The following is a 26,117-nucleotide window of genomic DNA, read 5'->3' as shown; positions in this document are numbered from 1 at the left end:
ATGTAAACGAAGGACATCATGCATGCAGAGTAAGAAAACTCTGTAGCAAAGGGCTCCTGTTTTAGTCTGCTTACTTTCTGACCACAACACGGTTTACTGTCTGCATTTTGATGAAGAAGCATTGATTTGAGGTATTTTTGTTTTATTTATTTTAGTAAGCTGTATGGTGACCAGGCCAGTTTTTTTGAAGCAGAAAAAGTACCCAGAATTAAACACAAGAAAAAAGGAACAGTCTCCATGGTGAACAATGGTAGTGGCCTGCATGGCTCACAGGTAATGAACTTCTGCATTGTTGCATGATTTTTTTTACCACTGTAAATTTATCTTGGAACAAAAATAATATGTTGTTGGGATTCCTTCTGCCGTCCTTAGCCTGGCTGCATTTTCTCTCTTGCTGTGCCCCCCCCCTCCCCATTGCATCACTTGGGGTGGGATTCATTTTCTTCTCATACATATGCATGCCATTGACTCAAGCACCAAACCAAGAGAGAGTGCCTACCCCATGTAGTACTTTTTTTTGTCTGATGTTTGCACAGCTTGTGGTTCAAGCGTAATATATTCATATAAAAGTTTCTGCATTTGATTCTTAGGAATTTCAAACCTACTTGCTGTTTTGCGGCTGCACATACATGAGCCGTATACACAGTGGCATAGTGCCTTTATTGCCTCTCTGAAAAGCAGTGTACCGACCACTTCCATAAGGGCATTGCTACAGCCATATCACCTAGGAATGGAAGAAAAAGATGTTAAAAGCATACCTATCTGTACTGAATAAATGGCAGTTGCTGCATCCATTGGTATAATGTGATAAAGTTGTATGACCCAGGTGAACCTAGTTTGATCCGCAGCTTGTGTGTGTGTTGGAGCTGGCATGGAGGAGATAGGCATGCCCGTTGTGGAAGGGATGGTTGGTATCCTGGTAATAAAAGTATATGATGTATACCATAGCCTGTCCCTTGGTGGATGACAAGTAATCCATGCCACTGTGGGAACCAATGTGCCTCCTTTTGTGAGTGCATACACCCATGCACCAGTGACAAGGGCTACGACATACATAGTTTGGTGAGTGAATGTACATACCAAGGGTGGGGGTAGAGTATGTATCATACGCTTTCATTACTAGGATCCCAGTGAAGGCACAAACCACACCCATAGCTTCCTAAATGACAGCCCCCCCCCCCCCCATTGTGGACACCTAGTATGATGGAACAATCAGCTGTAGTGCAAGCAAGGGAGAGTTGATGTTCAGCATGTATGTGGAGAAAAAGCACATTGGGTAAAAAAGGCAGTGACAGTTGATAGTGTTGAGGGCAGGAATTACCAGGAGAGTTCATTATGTGATTCCAAGCCATTGCCAGAGCATCAGGAGATGATGTAGGAACACACTTATTTCTAGGTATGTCTGCCCTTGAGGTAGGTTCATAGAACCTTTTTGTTGTCAACCTATCCTTGACTAAAATGGGGTAAAGCTCACATCCATTGTCAACCAACAGGATGCATGTGGGTGGTGTGCTTCAGCAGCCAACTTGAGGGGATGCGTCCCAGAGTTTCTTGATTGTCTCTCGAATGGTTGATTGACTTGAGCATCCTTTCTGCCAGTCTGTACTCCTGGAGTGCCTTTTATGTCTCCCGGTTTAATTTCTCAGAGTCTTTTTGAGTTTTAATACCATGACTGGAAAGGACCCCATTCCTAAGTCTCAGGGTAAGATTAAAGTTTGCGGAATTATTATTGTTTCATTCTTTGATAATAGCTGGAATTACTGTTTGGAGCACCTGCAGTGTACTGAGAATTGTCTCCATCTGTAATTCACACAGAGTTACATGTACTGGTAAATTCTTTTTATTAGACCTGTTGCTCCTACTACTATTGGAACTGCCTGGGTATCTTTCCCTGATATTGTTGTTTCTGCTTGCAAATTCTGGTATTTACTGACTTTGTACCTCTGTACATAAGGCACTGTAATTACTGGGTGTTACAATTTTTGTGATCAATGCTACTCTGTCTTTTTTCCTAGACTTTTATATCTGGTTTTCTTACATCTATTATTTGAATTGATGGCAATGGGTGATTCCAGGTAATACAAACTATATAATTCTATGTAATGCTCTCTGGTTTATGTTTCTAGAGTTTTTCATCTACTTCAATATTGTAGTGTTTGCACATTTCCCAGTGCAGCAGTCTTGCCATATTGTTGTGCTTTTCAGTGTACATGGCCTCTGCTGCAAATGTATCACACCCAGCAATAAAAAGTGCTACTGTTTCCATTTTTTTTACAAACCTGCATTTATTATGAGCTGGTAACAGGCTGCTTCCTATAATCCAAGGTACAATATTTGATTCTTCCTGCTTGTGTTTGCTGACTATGCGACTCTGAGAAAGTCACTTAACCAGATAGTGCTGTCAGTTGCTGAGTTCAGGTAAGCAAATATTGGGAGGGAGCTGGGGGGGGGTTAGGCTTAGGGAATGGAAAGGGAGTTTTAGGTTTAGGGAGCTTGACAGTGGAGTTTGAGGAGTAGGGTATGATTGAGGATTTTAGGTTTGGGGTGAGTTTTAGGTTTAGAATGTTGCATGATGCCATGCTATAGTGTGTAAGTCAGTTGGTTTTGAAAATATTAATGCAAGTATACAAATATTGCATATCTTTGCAATTACTTGCAAACAACTAGCAGTATCTCCAGCTTAGTGCATTATATACGGACAGTGACAGTGTATGTTTTTGTCTTCTACCTTTACATTTGACAGTATATGCCACATTGAGAGGTAGATCTCCCAGGTATGAACATTTGAATGCAGGAATGAAAATCTGAGTAGTATGGGCTGAACAGTGGTTAAAATCTCCATTGTACTGCATCCTAGATTAAAATAGTCTTACTGTCATTTTGTTTCTTACACCTTGCTCTTTTGTGTTCTGCTTATTATTCATTGATAAGTCACTTAAGTTTGGAATCCAGCACCCCAAAACCTGTCATAAGGCTATAAGAAACTGGGTATTAAAAGGAAGTGTACGGAAAAGATTCTGTAGGTGTCAGTGAGTTACACGCACAAGATGCAATGGTGTATCTGAAGTGGATGTTGCACATTAATGAAGATGTTTCCTTCAAGACTGAGTGATAAATTGAAAATGGAAGAAATGTAATAGTATTTGGTCACCAGTCTGTGTAGTATTACATAAAGAAGGTAAATATGCAGGGTAAGGTTATGTATAAAGATAGTTCAGGAGTAGCTGGGGGAGGTTTGGCTGGAGTTTTTTCAGTACTGCGTCATTGTAGGCTGATGTAAGAAGCATGCATGCCTGTGTACAGTAGAGGACATTTAGGAGAGAAGATGGGACCTCATTTTAAATAGAGATGTAATAATTACTAGTAACCTAAAGGGGGGTTGTAGGAAATGGTTCTAGCAGATAGTGTGCATTGATAGTGTGCTGAGCTTATAGCATTTAGCAATAATTAAATTAATGTATTCAACTTTCATATCAGATGAAAAATTCAGAAGTTAGAATTTCTAAGTAATTTGTGCATAAATAATGTAATTTTCTCTCCATAAAGAAAACATGTTAAAGGATGTCCTGAGAAAGTACTGAGTTATATAGCAAAAATAAAGAGTATTAACACTACAACAAAAAGAGGAACACGGTCTGTCGTAGTTAAGATTTATGGACTTGTGTGCAATATTGGATGTTATGTCTCTTTATGAAAGTGTCAATAATTGCAAATATCTGTAGAGTAAATAAAGAAGTTTTGTTGATAGATAAAAAACACAATAGTCAAGACAGAGATTGCAGGAGAGTGTATTCCAGCAGTCAAGTTTACTAGTGAGAACTCCCTCATAGAGCACCAGATAAAACAATATCCATTTGTGATTTAATTTGCTAGCTGTCTGTAAAATATGATGTTCTTCCATATCATTGTTGCAATATTCCTTACTCTGGGGATCCCCTGCCAAGGGTAGCCTGACACCCAGCCAGTATACCAAAGCCTTAAGATTACTAGTACGTCGTACATTGCACATATGCTCCCCACTCTCAGAGTAGGGCATATGATGTACAGGTACACGTACCTCACAACTGCTTTTCCACCAGTCTGAACACCATCTTCAATTATTGGTCTGAATGCTCCTTCTTCTGCTGGTTACCAAGCCATTTCAGATGAGTGCCCCATTGGGGTTTTTCTTCTTATCTTGATTTTCTTTACTTTTGTTGTTAGGTTACATGTCATCCAGAAAGTGGGAATTAGCTCAAATTGTAGAGCACTTGCTTCAGTTGCAAGAGGTAGTGGGATCCCTGCCTGCATTCTCCATACCACCCCCAACAATGTTAATGTACTGCAGACAGGATTAACGCAGATAAATGATTGGTGCCAAAGCCACTGATTAAAGCAAATGCAAAAAATGCATTATTATTCCCTTTGGCCAAGCTAACATCCCTGTGTGATGTCCCCACTCTGGGCCAGTAATCATGGAGCCTGAATCCTCACCACTGGCACTGGAGAAGGCCATTCACATGGAACAAAAATGAATGCACTCAGTATTTCCAGATGCAGCTCTCTGCATCAAGCACAGATTCCGTTAAGACACAGGGAGCACACTCAGTTCAGGGTCCATATTTCTCTATCCGTCTCCCACCAGGTCCCGAATAAGACTCCCCACTGGTACACCTATAGGGTTGATACCTCAGCCAAGTATCCAAGCCAAGTCCTCCAGCACCCTCTCTGTGAAACCAGTGCTTCGTGTCCCTGCTCCAAGTAGCTGACACACACACACACACACACACACACACACACACACACACACACACACACACACACACACACACACACACACACACACACCTGGGAAAGGCTGGCACAGATTTACTAGCTATTCCTCCTGCCCAAACTATAAGGTAGTTGCACTGCCACCAGACACCCCAAACCAGCTACTTTAAGGCTCTTGCAAGGGTACCCAATTATACTTGGTGAAATTAATATTAATACAAATGGTAGTTTGACCAACAGCAAGGCTTTCAGGACCACCAGAGCTGTCACCAAATATATACAAGTACTCTCGGGGATTAAACTATTCTCTGAAAGACCAGCCACAATGAAAAGTTTAAATATAGTTAATAATAAACAGTAAAAGAACATGAAAATACTAAATATATATTTACAATAAACACCAGAGTCTCAGACACAAGAAATTTTAAAAATAACCCAGGTGGACAGGTTCACACAGTTACAGAAAAACAATACTTAACTAATGTCACTATATTTTCCTGACTGATCTGAAGAATAATTATTCCTTACTTACTAGTGCAAGGCAAGATGAAGTAGTTGAGAGATCCTTATCAGGTTACAAAAACAGAGTGCTGTGAGACTTCAGTCTCATCTAGTATTAAAATATAATTTTTAGTGATGGATTACAGAATGACATCACATACATCTGGTCATCTGTCTTCTTGTTCTCATGCAACTCCCACAGTGTTAGAAACTGCTAGGATTTAGCATGTATGTGTCAATAATGCTCACACATAGAACTTGCTAAGATCTGATGCAGCTTCTGGAAGTCATAAAATTATTTCAAACCTTCCAGATTAGCAATTAGTTTAGTGCTAAAGGCAATACAGAAGGTTTTCCTAGTGCTTGTTTTCCCAGTCATTTTGTGTCTGGTTGCAATCATAACTGTAAGATGCAATTTTTATGTTGTAAATGAAGTAATTTTAATTTCTTACTATTTTTCAAAGTCAGGTGGATTGTGATTAACCTCCTGTCTTTCAGTATCCTCTGTTAAAACATATGCATTTAAACAGTTACAATAATGCATGTATATTTCTTTTTCTCTCTAGCAGAGCACACTTTTGGTACATTTTTAACTCAAGTAGCTTTATAAATACATTTTTCAACACAGACATCTGAACAAATCAGTTTGATATACAAATGACATAGAATTCTTTACAAAATTCCAGCAAGCTTTGCTGGCATATGTTGCACATCCACTTCCGTACATCTCCTGGCATAGCTGGCAATACTTCACATAGTCACATCCTGCTAATTACTTTATAGACAGCACCCCCCCCAAAGTGTACACCCAGTGGTAATGTGATCTGGATACTCAGATTGATAGCAGTATGAACTTTGAGCACATTGTGTCCAAAGTAGTAAGGAAATCCTTGTTTGTGGCACATTTTGTAAGTAAAGGCATTGCATCTAGATCTAAGGATGTTATAATTGCATTATACTCGGCCCTCATCACACCAGTAATTGAGTACAGTGCACCCTTTTGTATGTACCGCGCAAGACACGTGCAACAATTGGAGAGAACATGGAGGTTTCTTACCAAGAAATTACAGGGTACACAAAGTCTTACACGGAAAGACTGAAAGCTCTGTCGCTGTATTCACTCTCCTCCAGGTTGCTAAGAGGTGACCTGTACCTGGCTTACAGGGCAGTCTCTGATCTGGCCCTGATGGAAATGCTACACATTTGTAAATCAAACTGCAGGAAGGTCACTTGCTCCAGGGATCTTATCCTAGCCTCTGACATGAACAGGACATGCTGGAGAGATCGCTACAACTTCCAGAGGCTGACCGTTCTCTGGAACAAATTTCCAATTCACGTGAAACAGACCCCCTCCCAAACCCTTTTCAAACATAACCTAGATCAATTAGATGGGTGACCGCAAATTCTCTCCTGGGGTGGTGCCCAAGTCCCTCCCGGACAGAGGAATTCTGTGTTAACTACCATTGAACTTTACCTCAGTGAACTTTATGCACCTAACCACTGACACTGGGGCAACTTAGGATAAATATGGCTAGGCTTGTAAGGGCTCTAGGGCCATTAGCCTAGTAACTTCCATGAACCTATGTCAGGGCCGTCAGAAGCAATGTTTGTTTTGTTTGGGTGCTTCTCACAACCATACTGCATGCCCAGTGTTTCAGGCATTTTCCCAAAGACTCTTCATAGTTATCTCTCCTGTTTATCCATCTATCTTGAGAACCAATGTGGAATGGCAGAATTGTCCTGGCCAGAGGGTCAGCTATTTGCCATTAAGAAGAACAAAAAAATTGGGTCAGATGTAGCTGCTGTACTGCCTCCCCTGGATGCCTCTGTCAAGGCTGGTGTAAGCCCGAAGGATCATCCGGTCATTCCATTAGATTCCTCTGCTATGACCATTTCAGAGGCTAGCATAGATCTAATATCCTGCACATCCTTGGAGGCTGTGCAGATGTCCGTTATGGATATTGAGGGGGAACCACAGCTGATCATATCTGAGGGGTGTTCTGCAGATGTTTCGTAGGGAGGAGATTTCTACTGCGTTGCTTGAGTAAGTAAAAAAACAGATAGAGCTCACAGGTAAAGGTTGGAAATGTAAAATCCAATGTAGAGAATATAAACAGGTAAAGGTTGGAAATGTAAAATCCAATGTAGAGAATATAAGCAGTCCAACAATCCAACCACCACACGAAAGGATGCAAAAATAAAGTTTAATGAGGTAAGCGCTTTCACTACAGCTGTAGCTTCATCAGACCATTGATAGAAAATGCCAAAAAACTATTTAAACAGTCAAACAATGATGTCAGAAAGCATTAATCACTCAGCATTCACATAAAACAACATTCTCTTAAACATACAGTACTATAAAATTCAATAGTAAAAACTTAAAATTTTCAGCTCACAAAACATAACATTTAAATATAAAGTATAATCAATAAAATATTAAAAACTAATGAGGCAGCTTCCTAGTCCTTAATATGGGCTTCAAAGATACTTTGCCATTTAAACCAGGAAAATTGTTAGCTTTAAACCGAATTATCCAGAGTGACTCTGCACACTCTGTTCTAGATTTAAAGTCCCCCCTTGCATTAATAGTCATAACCTCTAAGAATGTGAACTTAAACTTATGTCCTGAACCTTTTTCGATAGCATGTTTCGCTAACGCATTGCGTTCATCCAATTTCCTAATATAATTAACATGTTCGAGTATCCTCTTCTTGAAACTTGACTTGTTTTACCAACATACTAAGCTTGACAGAGAGAGCACTCAGCATAATAAATCACATGTTCAGTTTTACAGTCTGCATGAAAATTAAAATCAGTACGACTTTTGGTGATAGGACAAGCAATATGACTGGTAGTCCATACATATGTACAAGCTGAGCAGCCTTTACATGGAAAGGTACCTATACGTTCAGAAGTAATAACATTACTTAGTGTTTTACAATTCTTGTAGCATAGCTGGCGCTTAAGAGATCTGTAATTCTTAAATGCATGCTTCAGTCAAGGACCTACTATCTGACTAATCTCTTCATTGGCTAGAAACACCGGACAATATTTCTTAGTAATATTACAGATGTATGTCGTACCACTATTTTATTTTTTTTATTTTACATTTGTTGACCGGGCTAGTCTAACTGGATGCATGTCCATTTTCAGTAGAGGCCCGGGGAGAAAAGCTCCAAGACACATACAAAATACAATATAGAAAGTAGTAGCAGTCCAAGCTTAAAAAAGAACAGCTATTGTTAAATAAAAAATTGTTAATAAAAAATACAAAATGCAATACCCATAATGAGCATAACACAAACAGTAAACAGTAAAAGGTAATGTACAAGAGATGATACTATATACATACATACATAAATCTGATTTGCAGTAACATGGTCTATTGATTCTTTAAGGATAAGTGTATAAAGATGTAGAGTATTCATTAGTGTAGAGGAAGAAAGTTAGTCAGGGTTAGTACAGGAGCATAACCAGTGTGTATTGAGAAATAGTTTTAGATTCTTTTTAAAAAGTGTAAGAGAAGACAGAGTTATGAGTTCAGTGGGTAGTAGATTCCATAGCTTTCCAACAGTATTAGGGAACAGGGAGTCTCCTGCTGAGTTGTTGGATCTGCAAGTATTAATCGGCAGTTTGTTTGAGGAGCGTAAATTCTTAAGATTGTTGTAAGGGGTAATGAGGCTAGTGAGTATTGGAGTGTTGGTGGGTTGATACAGGGTCTTATGGGCTATAGCAAGCTGGTGAAATTGAAGCTGGTTTAGAAACTCTAGCCATCCTAGTTGTTTTAGATTAAGACAATAATGAGCTCTGAAAGGAGAGCCAGTGGCAAATCTAGCAATTTTATTATAGGATATTGCTAGTTTGTGAGTGTTTTTTAAAGAAAGATTGGTGTATATAGGTGAAGCATAGAGTAGAGTGGAGATTAAGTGAGTTCTGGCTATAGCGGTCCTAGCTACTGGTGTAAGAAAGGGTTTGATTCTGTAGAGGGATCCCAGTTTTTTGTTTGATTTTATTGCGCTGTTTATATGAGTATCAAAGTTGAGGTTGTTACCTGTTTTTATTCCTAAGAGTTTAGTGGTTGGGTCGGGAGAAATGAGAGCACCATTATTAGATATCAGTGTGAAATTTATAGGGGTGGACTTTTGGGTTGGCGTGAAAAGTAAAAGTTTAGTTTTTTGGGGATTTAGGAGGAGGCAGCGGTTTGAGAACCATTGTTCTACAGTATTGAATGCTTTTTGGGTAAGGGACTGTAGTTCAGTTGGAGTAGTGGCTGAACAAATTATAGTAGACTAATCTGCGTATCAAATACAGGCGGTATGTGGAATTGCTGATTGAAGGTCATTAATATAAATGGAAAATAGGAGTGGGCCTAATATGGAGCCCTGAGGAACACCAAGGGAAATGGGAAGGTGATTAGATAGTTTATTATGCCAGAGTACAGCCTGCTGTCTGTTTTCTAGGTAAGATTTGAACCAATTTATGGCTAGAGGTTCGAGTGAAAGGGATTTCATATATGTAAAAGGAGTTGGTGATTAATCCTATCAAAAGCTTTAGATAAATCAATGAAGACTGCAGAGGAAAGAATATTTTTGTTACATTTTTTGTTAATGCAGTCTGTGAAGGATAGCAGGGCAGTGGTGGTACTGTGGAAAGGTCTGAATCCATGTTGACAGTTGGCAAGTAATTTGTTTTGAAGTAGGTGGTTAAGTAGTTGCTTATGGATGCACTTCTCCATTATTTTTGCAAGAGGAGATAGTAGAGCTATAGGACAAAAGTTAGAGAAGTCATTGGAGTTCCCATCTTTATGTAGTGGGGTGATGTGAGAAATTTTCCAGATAGATGGGATAGTTCCTTCACTTATGGTTCTGTTGATCAGAATGGAAATGGGATAGGCAATGGCTTTAGCTCCTTTTTGCAGGTATTCTGCCAGAAGTTGGTCAGCTGAGGGGGTGGTAGGTTTTAATTATTGGAGAAGGGAGCAAATAAAGGAAGTAGACACTGGTTGTAACTGAAATGATGGGGATGGGTTTGTAGTAGAAGTAGGCAGATTTGAGGTATCAGGAGATAGATGGCTAGCAAGAGTTTGGATGGCGTCTGTGAAGAAAGAATTGAAGGCATTAGCAGTATGTGTGGGATTCTCAGGGTTAGAGCCTAGTAGGTTAGGTGTGATAGATTGACCTGGGTACAGAAGTTTGTTAATGCTAGTCCAAAACTTTTGTGGTTCCTTTTGGTAGGTTTGATGTAATTGGAGGTAAAAGTTTTTTTGTCTAACAGGATGGCTTTTTTGTATTATTTCTAAGTTGCCTAAAGGTTTGGTGATCTGTAGAATTCTTAGTAGTACGCCATTTTGCCCAGGATTTGTTCCTGAGAAGGATTTTTTGCCTAGTAGCATTTGAGAGCCAAGGGGCTGGTTTAGCTTTATTTCTAACAGAGCGTGTTGGTGCGTGGTGGTCCAGGATGGCTAAGAATGTGGAATTGAAATATTCTACTGCTTCGTTTAATGGGAATGATTTTAGTGGTGACCAATTACATTGCTTGAGTTCTGTCTGGAAAAGTTCTGGGTTAAATTGCTTTTTGGTGCGTACTGTCCTGAAAGTGTTTGGGTAAGTTAGGTTGGTTGTATGTCTGATAATATAGGTTAGTGAGTGGTCACTTAGATCATCTGGGAGGGTTCCTACTTTGTATGTTTGATGAGGACTATTAGTAAGTATCCGGTCCAAGGTACTTTCTTTGTTGTTGGGTCTATTAGTTCTGGTAGGGGAGTTAATAGTTTGTGAGAAGCCATATAGGTTAATATGGGTGGTGGGGTGTGTATTACTACAGGACTTCCAGTTGATATTAAAGTCTCCTAAGACTATGGTTTCTTGTGGGAGATTAATAGAAAGCCAGTTAAGGATATTTTCAAGGGTATTAATGTTATTTCCTGGAGGGAGATAGCTATAGATAATATTTAAGGCTTTACATGAATTGACCTGAAATTTAGAGATGAGTATTTCAGCACTATTGTCTAAAGGTGGTCTAAAATTTACAGTGCTAACTTGTAGCTCTGCTTTATAAAGGATTGCTACCCCTCCTCCCTTTTTGGCTGTGCAGTCTAGTCAAAGGATATTGTAACCAGGTGGGGTGACTTCATTGTCTTTAACAGTAGGTTTTAGCCAAGTTTCAGATAAACATAGGATGTCAAATAGGTGGACATCTAGGAGGGCGTGTAGGTGGGCAATTTTATTGTTAATGCTGCGTATATTGAGATGTGCTATAGAGAGTGAGTTAGAAGGTTTGGTAAGGGCTTGGGTACTAGTGTTATTCGGGTTGCAGTTTACAGTGGTAAAGGTATAGTTTGGGCCAGGGTTAGAATGAATGTCCCCGTCTAGTAATGAGTGGTGGTATATTCTGTTTTTAGGGTGGTGAGGCTTACAATAATAGTCAAATAATTTTCTAATGTATAGATTGGTATACTTAATGTGTGCTAATCTATGATATTTGGCTAGTAGGTAGCTGGGTTTGGATATGATGTTTATGAAGTTTAGAGAGATAGCTAATGGTGGTGTTGATGTTTGTTTGGAGGGGAAGAGAAGGGTGGAGTATAGTGGTTGTTCATAGGAGGTTAGGAGATAGGCAGTGTTAGAGGATGAAGGAGTGATACCAAGAGTAATAGTTGTATTTGGTGTGGGATGGATGATATAGACATTATATTGGATTGAGAAGTGGGAGAAGAATGGGAGGTAAGGGAGGAATGGGAGGATTGAGAAGTGGGAGAAGAATGGGAGGTAAGGTTTTGTGAGCAGGTAAGGAGATATCTCAATAGGTGGGGTGTTGTAACAAGGAGGGGTGGGAGGTAAGGTAATAATAGGTGTGATGTGATAAGAAGGGTTGGGAGTACTAATGAGGTGATCTGCTCGATTGGAGCAGATGTGATGGGGGTGTGGCTTTAGAGGAATAAATGTAGGAGCAGTGGGGGCGGGTGAGAATTGGGGGCAAGGTAGGGGGGACGGAGCGGGTAGAGACGAGAGTAGACTGTTGAGGATGACAATCAGTGAAGTATGAAAGTCTGCAGGTAAGTCTGAAAGTAAGAGATGTAGAAGAATGTTAAGGGGCTAGCAAGAATAGACTTAGGATGTTAGAGGAGTAGAATGTGATTAAGATATCCTGGGACAAAAAAGAGATAGTGAAACAGTAAATCAGAAGAAGACTGGGAACTGAGTTAGGGCGATTTGGTAAAGAATAGGTGAAGAAATTACAAGACAGAAAGCTTATATTATGGCGCCACCTAGTGGTCAGTCACTTTATTGCAACAAAGTCGTCCCCTAAAGGGGATGTCAGGCTAAGGGAGAGGGGGAGATGAGCTGGTTTGAGATAAAGAGGGAATAAACTGGGAAGTAAGGGTTAATTAAAATGCTAAAAGGGGGGGTTGGCTGCTGGCTAACCTGACTGGGAAGCTTGCCTAACCTAGCAGTATCTTTATATTAATGTTATTATTACAATTTTCTAGTAGCTGTTAACAACACATACTTTCACTGTCTTTTTTCAAGGAAAAGTCTCTCAGGGAGCTGGTAGGTTAATTCTTTAATCTGGACTATTTTCTTAGGCGTCCAGCAGGGCACATTCAGGTGGTCAAGTGCAGGGACATGCAGGAACACAAGGCTGGTACATGTAGAAAGAGAGAAAAAAGTAGTGAGGCAAACAATACATGAGCTAGAGAGCACAAGCAAAGAGTTTTCACAGACACAGTTACATGTGTTACCTCAGCAGGAAATCACAATATTCTATTTGTTTATCCCAAACATATATTGATTCCAGGTCTTATCAGGTACTACTAGGAGATCACAATGTTCTATATGTTTATCCCAAAAATATTGATTCCAGTTCTTTTCAGGTACTGCAGTAGTTCTAAAATAGAATACAGCAGGGTGGAGATAAACTAGGGGGAAGCTAGAAAACAGCAATACGAGGTCGCTCCCCTCTCAGCAGATATTGTCGTATGGTAACACTAGTCTTTTACCCATGAGTAGATAAGTATGGCGGGAATAGGCCATAAGGGGGTCCAATAGGTTAGAGTATAGTCAGACTGGCTAGGAGTGGGTATTAAACCCCTTTCGCTTAGCTGGTTATGTAAGTCTGATATAATCTACTGGCTGCCTGTCCAGTTGCTGATGCTCAGCACAACCTGAGACATAAACATGCAGAAATAAGCAGTAGATAACTAGGGAAAGGTATACAGTGTAAGCCTGCTCAAGACACATTCAAATAAGCGACTCAAATAGTTTGCTTTACACAAACCATGATACGTAACTAAATTAGTGTGCAAGCAGTATATATTATCGCTGCCCTGATAAGTATGCAGGTAAACTCTGAATAAAACACCTTCATAACACAGACAAATAGCTAAGATAAGCAGAGCTGCATTGATAAGATGTTCTTCGTGTTTCACTGTTGCAGTCATAACTGTAGGGTGCTCCTGCCGGCAGGCAGCCCGAGGTCGGCCAGAATTCCAAAGTCTGGGTCCGGCGTCGTCTGTACCAGCAAGTACCCTGACGTCAGAACGTGGAAGTATAAAGCTGACAGCCGACGCCATCTTCTCTAGTCTTTCTTGCCGTGCGGTGGAAAGCAGCTCGCAAGTTGTTGGTTGGCGGATTCCGGACAACGTGCTTTGATTGTTGTCGGTCCGAAGTCATCTTCTTCTCTTCTCAAGCTAAGTACCCCGTTGGGGAAACTTTTTTCTTGCTCCTCCGATGTCAGAAAAAGTTAATAATTGTATATCGTGTGGAAAACAAATACCTCATAAAGATTTCCACTCTTACTGTCTTCCTTGCTTGGGCCCTGACCACGACGTTTCTTGCTGTCGGTTTTGTGCCAGGTTTAATTCTCGCACTATTAAGCGTAGGTATGATTGGGCCTTGAATTATTTCGGTAGACGGTTCAATTATAGGATGTCGTCGGATACTTTACCGGCAACCGGAATTCACAAGAAACGCAAGGACAAGGATAGGCCTCCGAGGTCCAAACAGGATACTTTGCAGCCGGAGCCAGCTTCGGGTTCGGCGGTTGTCAGTGAGGCGCTTTTGCAGCCCCTGTCGTCAGCCACTTCGGAACCGATGGCCGACACAGACTCCCATGGGGAGCCAACTAGGCCCAGTATTTTAGCTGCTGCAGGACCTTCGGACATCGCTCCTTCAGATGGGTCCGGAACCACTGTGCAGGTACCGGCTTCTGAAGGGGTTTTCAGGCCTTGTCATATCACTATTACTACAAAGACAAAGGCAAAATCAAAGACCCCTGTTAAGCCAAGGGTTTCTTCTCAAGCTTCTTCGGATTCAGCTCCCAAAACCCAGAAGCAATTATTAAGAATGGCTGAAGATTTGCTTACTATGATTAGGGGCTCTCACCCTCCTCCTGAAAAAAGGCCTAGGCAGGATATTCCTTTGGATTACTCTGATCAGGCTTCTGTGTCTTCAGTCTCTTCCTCTGACCAGTATTATTCTTTTCCTCCCTATGAGGATTCTGATGCAGAAGACTCTATTCCCTCTGCTTCTCCCCCTGAAGATTTTTCTTTTGGGGAAACCTTGCATGAGATGAGAGAGCATTTTCATTGGGAAGGTCAGGATTATTCCGCTACCAAGAAGAGACTTAGGGAGTTTCTCCTTCTCCCTCAACACAGACCTTTGGCTATTCCTCCTGTTCTTGATATTGTGGATGATGCTTTCTCTGAAGCTAACCTGAATCCTGATTCCTTTCCGTCTGCTCCTTCTAAGCCGGATAGATTTTACAGGGTCCCTGATTCCCATCAATTCTTGTACAAGAACCCTTCTGCAGATCCTGAAACTATTTCTCAGGGTTCCAAGGCTGCTAAGGCCGCTTCATCTAAAAATCCTATTCCCTCTGAAAAGGATTCTCGTGCCTTGGACAGATGGGGCAAAAAGGTGTATACTTCAGCTACTCTTTCTATTAGAACTTTAAATTGCCAGTTTCATATGTTCAAGTATCAGCAATTTCTTTTGTCTGTTTTAAAGCAAAAACTTTCTACCTTTCCTGCATGTGCAGAGGACAAGGAATTACAGGATGTATTGCATGCAACTGAACAAGTTAGCAAACAGTTTACATTGTGGTTTTGATGCCTTGGAGGCTTCTTGCAGGGCCACAGCCTCTGGTACTGTTATCAGGAGACATGCTCGGCTTCGAGAGCAGAATTTACCTGAGCAAGTTAAGGCTAAATTGTTAGATGCCCCTGTTCAGCATGATGTTTTGTTTGGGTCTAAGGCTGAGGAGGTTATTAAAAAGATGGAAGATAAAGCGAAATCTATGCAGACTGTTAAAGATTTCTTACAAGTTCAGCCTCCTAGATTTTCCAGAAATTGGCCCTCCAAAAATTGGTCCTTTCCCACGTCTGACAGGCCTCAAAGGGGAAGATATAGACGCTCCAGAGGTCGGGCTCAGGCTCAGGCCTCTTACAGGTCCAGACAATGGACTGCTTCATCCCCTAGAAGGGGAGAAGACAGATCTCAATCACAAAGGAAGCAGACCCAATGACTCCCTCTGTTGGGCTACAGGTCCTCCTTGCCTGGAAGCCCCTCTCGGAGGAAAACTTTCTCTTTTCTACCAAAATTGGATGCATATTATCCAAGACAAATGGGTTTTAGACGTGGTTTTAAGAGGTTACAAGTTCCACTTTCATACTCTTCCAAGGTCTTTCGGTTGGCCAGATCTGCCAAAACATCAATGGTCAGAGGCCTTAAATCAAGTGGACGCTTTATTGGCCATGAGAGCTATAGAACCTGTTCCACTTTCAGAAATGGGAAAAGGTTTTTACTCAAGACTATTTCTGGTCCCAAGAAAACAAAACACATGGAGACCTATTCTGGACCAGTATTAAATACCTTTCTGGAGATTCCAAAATTCAAGATGCTTACTCTACAACAACTTCTTCCAATGCTCTCCCAGGATGCTTGGATGGTGACATTGGACTTAAAGGAAGCCTACTTACACATCCCCATCAGGCAGGAACGCAGAAAATACCTCGGATTCAAGGCAGGTTCGAGGCATTTTCAATTCTCTGTACTGCCCTTTGGCTTATCTACTGCACCCAGAGTCTTTACCAAGTGTCTGGCTCCAGTAGTAGCTTATTGCAGACTCCAAGGGATTCAAATTTACCCCTATCTGGACGACTGCCTTATTCAGGCGGACAGCAAAGACCTTCTACTTCAACATCTGCAGTTTGTTCAACGTCTTCTCCTACTTCTGGGATTTTCAGTGAACACAAAAAAGTCACATCTGATCCCCTCTCAGCAAATGATTTTTTTAGGAGCTCTTCTAAACACAAGCTTGCAAAGGGCCTTCCTCACTCCAGAAAAACAATTACAACTGGCCTCAATTTTCAAGACCTTGGCTACTTTAACTCAGCTCACTGCAAGGAAATTCCTGCAGGCATTGGGCTACATGGCTTCTTGCATCCTGTTGATTCCAAATGCAAGGCTTCATATGAGAAAACTTCAATGGTACCTAAAGAGTGTATGGTCACAGCATTACCACAGTCTGGACACAACGATTCCACTGATTCCCTGCCTCCAAAAAGAGTTCCTTTGGTGGTCCAGGGCTTGTGTTTTAAACAAAGGGAATCCCTTTCATCTGCCTCAACCTTCTCAGATCATAACCACGGATGCTTCGGATTATGCTTGGGGAGCTCATTTTCTAGACATTTGCCAGCAGGGCTCTTGGACAAAGAAGCATCTTCCCTGGCACATCAACTTGAAGGAAATGTTGGCAGTCCAAAATGCTCTTCTAGCCTTCCAGAATCTTTTGCAGCCAGGGCCTCTTCTGATTCGTACAGACAATACCACAGTCATGTGGTACATAAACAAGCAAGGGGGCTCTCACTCTTACCCCCTTTGCAGACTAGCCATGACTTTATGGGACACAGCTCTAAATCTGAATCTGCATCTTCAAGCTCAATTCATTCCAGGAAAACAGAACCTCTTAGCAGACAGCCTAAGCAGAAACCTGTTGGATCCTCACGAATGGATGCTGGACCCCAACTTGTTCAGCATGATTACTGCAGTTTGGGGTTGTCCTCGGATAGATCTGTTTGCATCCCATCTCAATCATCAGTTACCTCTCTTTTGCACCAGGTCCTTCCACAAAACAGCGTGGAAAGTGGATGCCCTGTCATTCAGTTGGAGGAATCTTTCGGGATATGCCTTCCCTCCTCTTCGTCTTCTGCCTCGGGTGTTACTGAAAATAAAACAGGACAAACCAAAGATTATCATTTTGATAGCTCCAAATTGGCCAAGGCAGTTTTGGTATCCAACTTTGAAACACCTATTCTTGGAACCTCCATGGATTCTACCTCTGCTCCCTTCTCTCCTGTCCCAGCATCAGGGTCATATACTACACTCTCAAATCAAGACTATATGCCTGGCAGTTTGGCTCTACAAGGGCCTTTGATTCCTTCTTCTCTTCCCAAACAAGTTTTGGATGTTATTTTAGAAGCTAGGCGGCCTAGCACTAGAAAATCTTATGCTTCTAAATGGAAAAGATTTTGTATTTGGATGCAGGATCGAGGTTCACATCCTCTTTTGCCTGATATTTCTTCCATTTTACTTTACCTCTCAGACCTTTTGCTTAAAGGCCTTTCCTTTTCCTCCATCAAAATCCATGGTTCTGCTATCTCGGCTCATTTCAACACTGATCCTCCCATCTTTTCTCACCAGCTGGTGAGACAATTTTTGAGAGGAGCTAAGAATTTAAGACCTCCCAGAACTCCTCCTGTTTCTGCTTGGGATCTTAATTATGTCTTGGAGAAACTTACTTTGCCTCCTTTTGAGCCTGCTGTGGCTTCGGATATCAAGTTCTTATCCTGGAAAACAGCTATCTTATTAGCATTGACTTCTGCTAGAAGAGTTTCAGAGTTACAAGCTCTCATGGCTGTGGAACCATATCTTATCTTCCACCAAGACAGAGTTTCCTTGAGGACCAATCCTACATTTATGCCTAAGGTGATTTCCAAAGTAGCTCTAAATCAGACTATTCACCTTCCTACCTTCTTTCCAAATCCTCAAAATAAAGGGGAAAGGATCTTACATTCATTGGACGTACACAGACAACTACGATTTTACCTGGACAAAACTAAAAATTTCAGGAAATCTGATCAATTGCTTATCTCTTATGCCTCCAGTTCTCTAGGTAAGGCTATTTCTAAACAAACTGTTTCCAAATGGATTGCTCATGGAATAAGGTTTTGTTACTCTCACTATGGGAAACAGATTCCAGGTATTGTTAGAAGTCATTCTACTAGAGCAGCTGCCACTTCAGCAGCTTTTCTCAGAGGAGTTCCTACCAAGGACATTTTGGAAGCTGCCACTTGGAGTTCAGTGCATACTTTTTCTAAGCACTATAATCTCCCTTTGTATTCTAAGTCTAGGGCAGGCTTTGCCTCTGCTGTTTTGCAGGGCCTTCTAGCTGCCCCTTCTTCTGCATAACCTCCTCCCTCATTCACAGCTTTGGGATTCTACCCTACAGTTATGACTGCAACAGTGAAACACGAAGAACATAGTACAGTTGTGTACACCTACCATAAATGTAGATGTTCGAGTGTCTTCACTGTTGCAGTCGGTGTTTCCCTCCCACCAATCCCCTCTATTTTTCACTTGGTCTCTCTTCCACTTCCTTTGTGGTGTATTTGTGTTTCTATTTGGACACCTTTTGGTTTCTTTGTTGGGGGCTTCTGACATCTGGGGCAAGAAAGGCTGGAGAAGATGGCGTCGGCTGTCAGCTTTATACCTCTACGTTCTGACGTCAGTGTACTTGCTGTTACAGCTGACGCCGGACCCAGACTTTGGAATTCTGGCCGACCTCTGGCTGCCTGCCGGCAGGAGCACCCTACAGTTATGACTGCAACAGTGAAGACACTCGAACATCTACATTTATGGTAGGTGTACACAACTGTACTGTACACTCTACTTAGTATACTTATAAAGATAACACACCAACAGACAACTGTTACAGGGTCGGAACACAACACTTTAAAGGAACCTTGTCCGAAAATTGTTAAGTTATACAGGCAGAAAGTATTCAGATAGTATTGCTATAGTCTACAAGTGAGTCACTATCAAGGTTTAAGCATATACAATAAGAACTGGCACATATTCTGTTGAGCGGCTGCAAAAAAGTACACTTTGTACTGTCCTTCAGTATTATTTAAACATAGGAAATGGAGACATAAATTCGCTGCAGTTGAGGTGATATTAAGATACTAAGCGTTACTTTAGTGGTTAAGTTAACATCGCACATTGAATAGGGAATAACAGTAGTTTTTTTCAGTTCCACGGCAGTGGAATCGCTTGTTACAGTCTCACATGCACAACGCTTTGTTGGCGTAAGCATATGCGGTGAAAATGTAGTGCGCAAACAAGTATCTTCACAGAAAAACTATTTGAAAAAGATAACTGTTCATTTTGGCAAGACTACTAGTTTTATCACAAATACACATATAGCATGAATCAACTTACAGTAGGTGCAAGCGCCAGAGCAGGATGCACAGCAGCCAGGTACGGGGTAAGAGAAGAAAGATGGCGTCCCCTAGTATGGGGGTATATTTATGAAGTGGGAGAGGATGTTAGGGCAGAGGGGGAGGAGAGTATACCATGAAAGCAGGTGTAGGTCAGAAGCCGCAAGATAAGCAGCGACAGGTCTGATAGAAGGTGGGAAGGGTTAGGGTAAGGGGAGGAGTGCAGAGTTGGAGGTAATAGAATAGGTAGGGAACAGTGAGCACAGTTATAAAAAGAAACAAAAAATAGGAGAAGCTAGGGATCGGTGAGTGCAGTACAAAAAGAGAAGAGTAAGAGAAGTTTGGAGAGGTATGGAGAGGTATGACTGCAGGATATTAGTCACAGAGAGTAGACTGTCGAGGATGACAATCAGTGAAGTATGAAAGTCTGCAGGTAAGTCTGAAAGTAAGAGATGTAGAAGAATGTTAAGGGGCTAGCAAGAATAGACTTGGGATGTTAGAGGAGTAGAATGTGATTAAGATATCCTGGGACAAAAAAGAGATAGGGAAACAGTAAATCAGAAGAAGACTGGGAACTGAGTTAGGGAGACTTGGTAAAGAATAGGTGAAGAAATTACAAGACAGAAAGCTCATATTATGGCGCCACCTAGTGGTCAGTCACTTTATTGCAACAAAGAAGTCCCTTAAAGGGGATGTCAGGCTAAGGGAGAGGGGGAGATAAGCTGGTTTGAGATAAAGAGGGTATAAACTGGGAAGTAAGGGTTAATTAAAATGCTAAAAAGTGGGGTTTGGCTGCTGGCTAACCTGACTGGGAAGCTTGCCTAACCAAGCAGTATCTTTATATTAATGTTATTATTACAATTTTCTAGTAGCTGTTACAATATATACTTCCACTGTCTTTTTTCAAGGAAAAGTCTCTCAGGGAGCTGGTAGGTTAATTCTTTAGTCTGGACTATTTTCTTAGGCGTCCAGCAGGGCACATTCAGGTGGTCAAGTGCAGGGACATGCAGGAACACAAGGTTTCACTGTCTTTTTTCAAGGAAAAGTCTCTCAGGGAGCTGGTAGGTTAATTCTTTAATCTGGACTATTTTCTTAGGCATCGAGCAGAGCACATTCAGGTGGTCTAGTGCAGGGACGTGCAGGAACACAAGGAGTAGGTGCAAGCGCCAGAGCAGGATGCACAGCAGCAAGGTACGGGGTAAGAGAAGAAAGATGGTGTCCCTTAATATGGGGTATATTTATGAAGTGGGCAAGACTAGAATAAGTAAAAACTAATCGTAGGTTATCCTGACGTTGTCTAGCAGGACCAACATCTGAACTGACATCATGTGCACCAAAATAAGGTTTAGCAACAGTATCTCTGTGTGACAACACAAACTCACTCATCCTCTTGATGTCAGACATAGAATAGCCTCTAGAAACTCCCATTTTTCACCTGCAGCAACAGCTTGTTTACCTAATAAATCATTACTATGTAGATGCATCTCTCTCAACAACTGTCCCCTGACAATTTGACAATATTCCTAGGGACATGTCTTGGATGTATACTCGATTTATGCAATATATTATTCCCTTTACATTGTTTCCTAAATATCTTACTTTCAAAACCTTGTCCATCCTTATTAATAGAGACATCTAAGAAATCAATAGAAGAAAAAGAATAAGTGCACTTGAATTCCAAATAGGACGTCGTGCTGTGCAAATATTCTAAAAACTTATCAAAACTATCTGTAGTACCTTTCCATAAAATAAATATAACATCAACGAAACATCTGTAAAAAAAACTAAGCTGTCCAAATATAAATTGTTATTGTGTACAAACTGAAACTCCCACTGGACAAGGATGGCATTTGCATAGGAGTTAGCACATGCCGTCTCCATCGCAACACCAACTTTTTGCAGGTAAAAGTCATCCTGAAATATAAAAACATTATTTTCTAGTATCAGCTCCAGTAAAGAGAAAATCAACATCTCCCTATTGTTGCTCATACCACTCAACCTTGTAAGAAACCTCGTAACACTCTCAACTCCGGTATCATTGGGAATTACTGAAAATAGCGAGTTGATAACCAAGGTAACAAAAAGCAATTCAGATAAATCTTTATGTTCATTTTGCCATGCATATTAATCATGTAAAAAATCTTTGGTATCTCTGAGAACAGTAGGTATGTGATTTAAGAAGATTTTTCAACAAAAATTGAGAGTGGTTCTGTAATCCAGCCCTGGCTAGAGACTATAAGTCGCACAGGAGGATTATATACATCTTTATGTATTTTTGGAAGCCCATATATAAGGGAGGACCAAAGGATGTTCAACAAAGAAATAATCACATAATTCCTTATCAATAAGGTCTGTGATTAAAAGATCATAAATATAAAATTCAACTTTCTTCATTATGCCATTAACTTGGTACTTGTATATCTTTAAATAGGTGGAATTGTCATTAAGCATAGCATGCATTTGTCTAACATAATCTATATGATCTAAAACAGCAATACCACCACCTTTGTCTGCAGGTCTTATTTCCAGTGATCAGATTCTCGTAAAGCTTTAAGAGCTAAATTCTCATCATATGTCAAGTTATAATATGAACATATAAAATCAATAGACAAAATCTGCTGTAACTCATTCTCACAGAAAGTTAAAAAAGTATTCAGTGCAGGGTGTAATTCCGGTATGAAGGAACTAGGTTTCTTAAACCCTGACACATAATTTCTGTTTGTTTCAGGATAAAGTAGTTTTAATGAAGTATTTCTAGTGAACATTTTCAAGTCTAAAATAGTGTCAGTAAGATCTGGTTTCATGGCTGGAATAAACACCATACCTTTATTCAAGATGTTCACCTGTTCAGAGGTTAAGTCACAAGATGACAAATTAAAGACTAAGTTACTATGTTCTGTCTCTTGAAATCTACCTGACTGCATTTGGCTCTGATAAGGTCTCTTCAACGAATGGCTCCTGGATCTGTCTCTCTTCTGTCTCTGTCTGATAGGCAGGGGATTCCTTAAAGAAAAGAATCTCTGGCCAGTTGAGGCTAATGGCAGAGATACAGCATATACTGGCAGTAGCTCCCAAATCATCATTAGATTCAGCTTGAATTCATCATAAACTACTGTTATCCACAGAAATAGCATTTATCTGCAGATCTCTCCTTTCTTTTGGTCTCACAGCCTGTAGCTTCAATGAAGCTGTATTTGTTGAAGTCAACAATGTTGCTTGCAGAAGGAGCAGCATTCTGAGTTAAATTTATCTTATCATAAGTAGCAGTTCCTGCAACATATAGGTTCATAGGTGTGTACTAGGCTAATAGCCCTTGGGTCTTTACAAGCCTAGTCCATAGGATTACCCTGGCATCTTGCCACCTGACCTTGGTTCCCAGTGCCTCTGTCGAGTGAAGCCACTGGAGTGATCCCTGGGGTGGATTTTCTATTTCCCATCCACTCATTAAGATTTCTCTTGAAAAGGCCCAGTGAGGTGCTCTGCTTGACATGTATAGGAAGTCTATTCTATAGCATGGACAGTCTCTAGGTTATGAACCTGTCCCTCCAGCATGTTCTGTTGATTGTGGTAATGAGGTTGAGGTCTCTGGAGTGTGTGGTGCGGAGAGATTGGGATTTTTTTAGATATAGCATTTCTAACAGAGCTGGGTCAGACATGACTTTGTAATACAAGCAGAGATCGCCTCTAAGTAGGCGATATGAGAAAAAGAATAGTTGGAGTTTTTTTAGTCTGTCCATATAGGAGAAATGTTTAAGGCCTAGGATCCTCTTTGTGAGGTACTTTTGCAGCCTCTCCAGTTGTTGCAGGTGTTTAGTGAGGTACATGCCAAATGGGGCATTATACTCAATGATTGGCCTAATGAGGGAAGAGTAGAGGGAGACCATGACCTCTTTCTTCCTGGATGCAAAACCCTTAGTAATGAGATGGGACACATAGAAGGACTTTCTGACCACAGTGCCAATGTGGTGGTCAAAGGAAAGGTTGCTGTCAACCTGTGTTCCCAGATCTTTTATAATGCCTTCAGTGGACTACCATTGATGTGGTAATTCATGGGAGCCAGATTTTTCCAAAGGGGATGACTACACGTTTTTTGGCATTGAGCTTAAGGCCATGGTTCTGACAGCCGTCGTTGGTCTCAGTGAGGCCTTTCTGTAGGATGTCAACATCACTGAGCAAGTTAATAATAATAGCTCCCAACTTGCAATCATCTGTGAACTTTGTCAGTCAGAGTCCCTTTGTGTTTGCCTGGGCTTCTGAGAAGTATATACCAAACAGAAGAGGGCCCAGGACTGAACCCTGTTGGACTCCACTCTTGCCTGGTCAGCAGTCTGACTTGGAGTCAACTACTTTCACACTGTGGCTTCCACCTCTGAGCCAGTTTGCAACCCACCTAGTGATATAGGGGTTGATGCCTAGCTTAGTGAGTTTTTCTATGATTCCTGAGTGGGGAATGGTATCAAAGGCCTTGGCCAGATCAAGGTAGGATGTATGAACCACCTTGCCTTTATCCACAGTTCTGGTGACTGACTCAAAGAAGTTGACCAAGTTGAGCAGGCCTGATCTACCCTTCACAAAACCAAATTGTGTGGGATCCAGAATTTGGAAATTCCCTGTATCCTTGTTTATTAGGTCCATGATGATGTGTTCCATAGCTTTGCATATCAGACTTATCAGACTAATGGGGCGATAGTTCCCAGGGTCTGTAGTTGCTCCTCCTTTGTAGAGAAGGATGACTGTAGCAGTGTGCCGTTCAGTAGGGACAATGCCTGAGATGAGGCTGTGATTGAACAGGGCACACAGGTGAAGTGCCAATTCACTCTGTAGTTCATGTAGAACACAGCCAGGATATTGTCAGGTCCCATAGAAGCTGTATTCTCGGTCTTGGACAGTGCTGTTTTTAACCTGTGCAGCAGTAATACTGGGTGCCTGGCAATCTACCGGTATTGTGACTAGTCCCTTGGTGGGGGTGGGGGGTGAAGTTGGCACTGAATCTGTCGGCCAGTATATTGGCAATATCTGTTGGCTCAGTATAGGAGGACCATTGTGCAGTAGCTCAGAGCAAATCTGGGTATTGCTATGATGATTCTTTGCATAACTATAGAAGGCTTTGAGGTTTTCTTTACTGTGTGCTCCAATTCTGTTTTCATAGCTAGCTTTAGAGGATTTGATGAGGGATCTCAACTTTTTGTTGAGGCTGATAAGGGAGTTTTTCCAGTCTTAGGGACTTCACCTTATTCTGTATCAATTTCCTCCTTCTGTTGTAGAGTTTGTTTATGACAGGGGACCACCAGATTGGCTTCCTTTTTTTGGAGGAGACCATCTTGGTTCTGTTGGGTATGTCGAGATCCACGCATTTGTGTATGTGTTCGTACAGTGCATTGGTGTGTGATTCAGCGGTCATGCAACTAGCCACCTCTGTTTTTAGGAGGCCAAAGTTAGCTTTGGAGAATGTTTTCATGTTGGTTACCTTTGTGTGTGTGTGGGGGGGGGTATGGATTTCCAAGGTGATTAGTTTGTGGCTGGATCTAACCAAGGAGGAGTTGACTGTTAGTGTAGAGCAGCGGTCACCCATGTTAGTAATGACCAGGTCAAGGATGTTTCTACCTCTGGTGGGGGTAAGAATGAGCTGGTCCAGGGCATTGGAATTAATGAATATCAGGAAACTTTGGGCAAGTGTATTGGTACAGGAGTAGTTTTCCCAGTTAATGGAGGGGTAGTTGAAGTCGCCCAGTATGAGAGTGTTAGGTTGGACCCTAATATTCTCCATGGTGCTTAGGAATGTGAAGTGTGAATCTTGGGACATGGTTGGGGACCTATAGCAGGCTACTACCTGAATCGCTGTCTTACCCAATATTAGCTGCACCTGAAGTATTTCAGATGAGCTATGTTGGGCTACTAGTCTGGAGGTGTGCACATCCTTTATGAATATGGAAATGCCACCGCCTTTGGAGCTTCTGTCCAAGTTCTGGGGCCAAAAGGTGTGGAATGAGTTATAGCCTGGTAGTGCAGGGGTGCGTTCTGCTGCCTTGAACCAGGTCTGTGTTACAGCACAAATGTCGATGTTCTCCATTTTAAGGAGTGGTTCGAGAGAGTGCATTTTGAGATTTAGACTTCTAGCATTGAGCAGTATGACCCTCAGATTGCATTTGTTTTTAGCTGTTGTGATGGTAATTGGTCTTTGGAACACCAACTAAAAAAGGCACTATAGGGGTGTCAAGAGCCTTGGCCAGTATTAGAAAGCCCAGGAGTGACAGATACAAGCCATCTCTGGCAAAGCATCGAGGTCTGTCAAGCATGTCATCCCAGGCAGACAGATACTGGATTCCCTTAGAATGACACCAGAAACTTAGCCAATTGTTGAAATTAG

The 26,117-nt window shown here is 41.3% G+C and overlaps 1 protein-coding gene across 1 annotated transcript in view; it reads left to right on the top strand.

Annotated features, from left to right (window-relative positions):
* Positions 1-26,117, top strand: part of PPIL4 (peptidylprolyl isomerase like 4) — a 614,262-nt gene that overhangs the window by 140,700 nt on the left and 447,445 nt on the right. The window contains exon 4 of the mRNA XM_044069026.1: positions 156-273. Within this exon, the coding sequence (XP_043924961.1) occupies positions 156-273 (118 nt within the window). The remainder of the gene's footprint in view (positions 1-155; positions 274-26,117) is intronic.

This window comes from Protopterus annectens, chromosome 1.part0 (assembly GCF_019279795.1).
Source record: "Protopterus annectens isolate FY-2018-M chromosome 1.part0, PAN1.0, whole genome shotgun sequence".
Lineage (NCBI taxonomy): Eukaryota > Metazoa > Chordata > Ceratodontiformes > Protopteridae > Protopterus > Protopterus annectens.
This window is presented reverse-complemented; position numbering and strand designations above follow the sequence as displayed.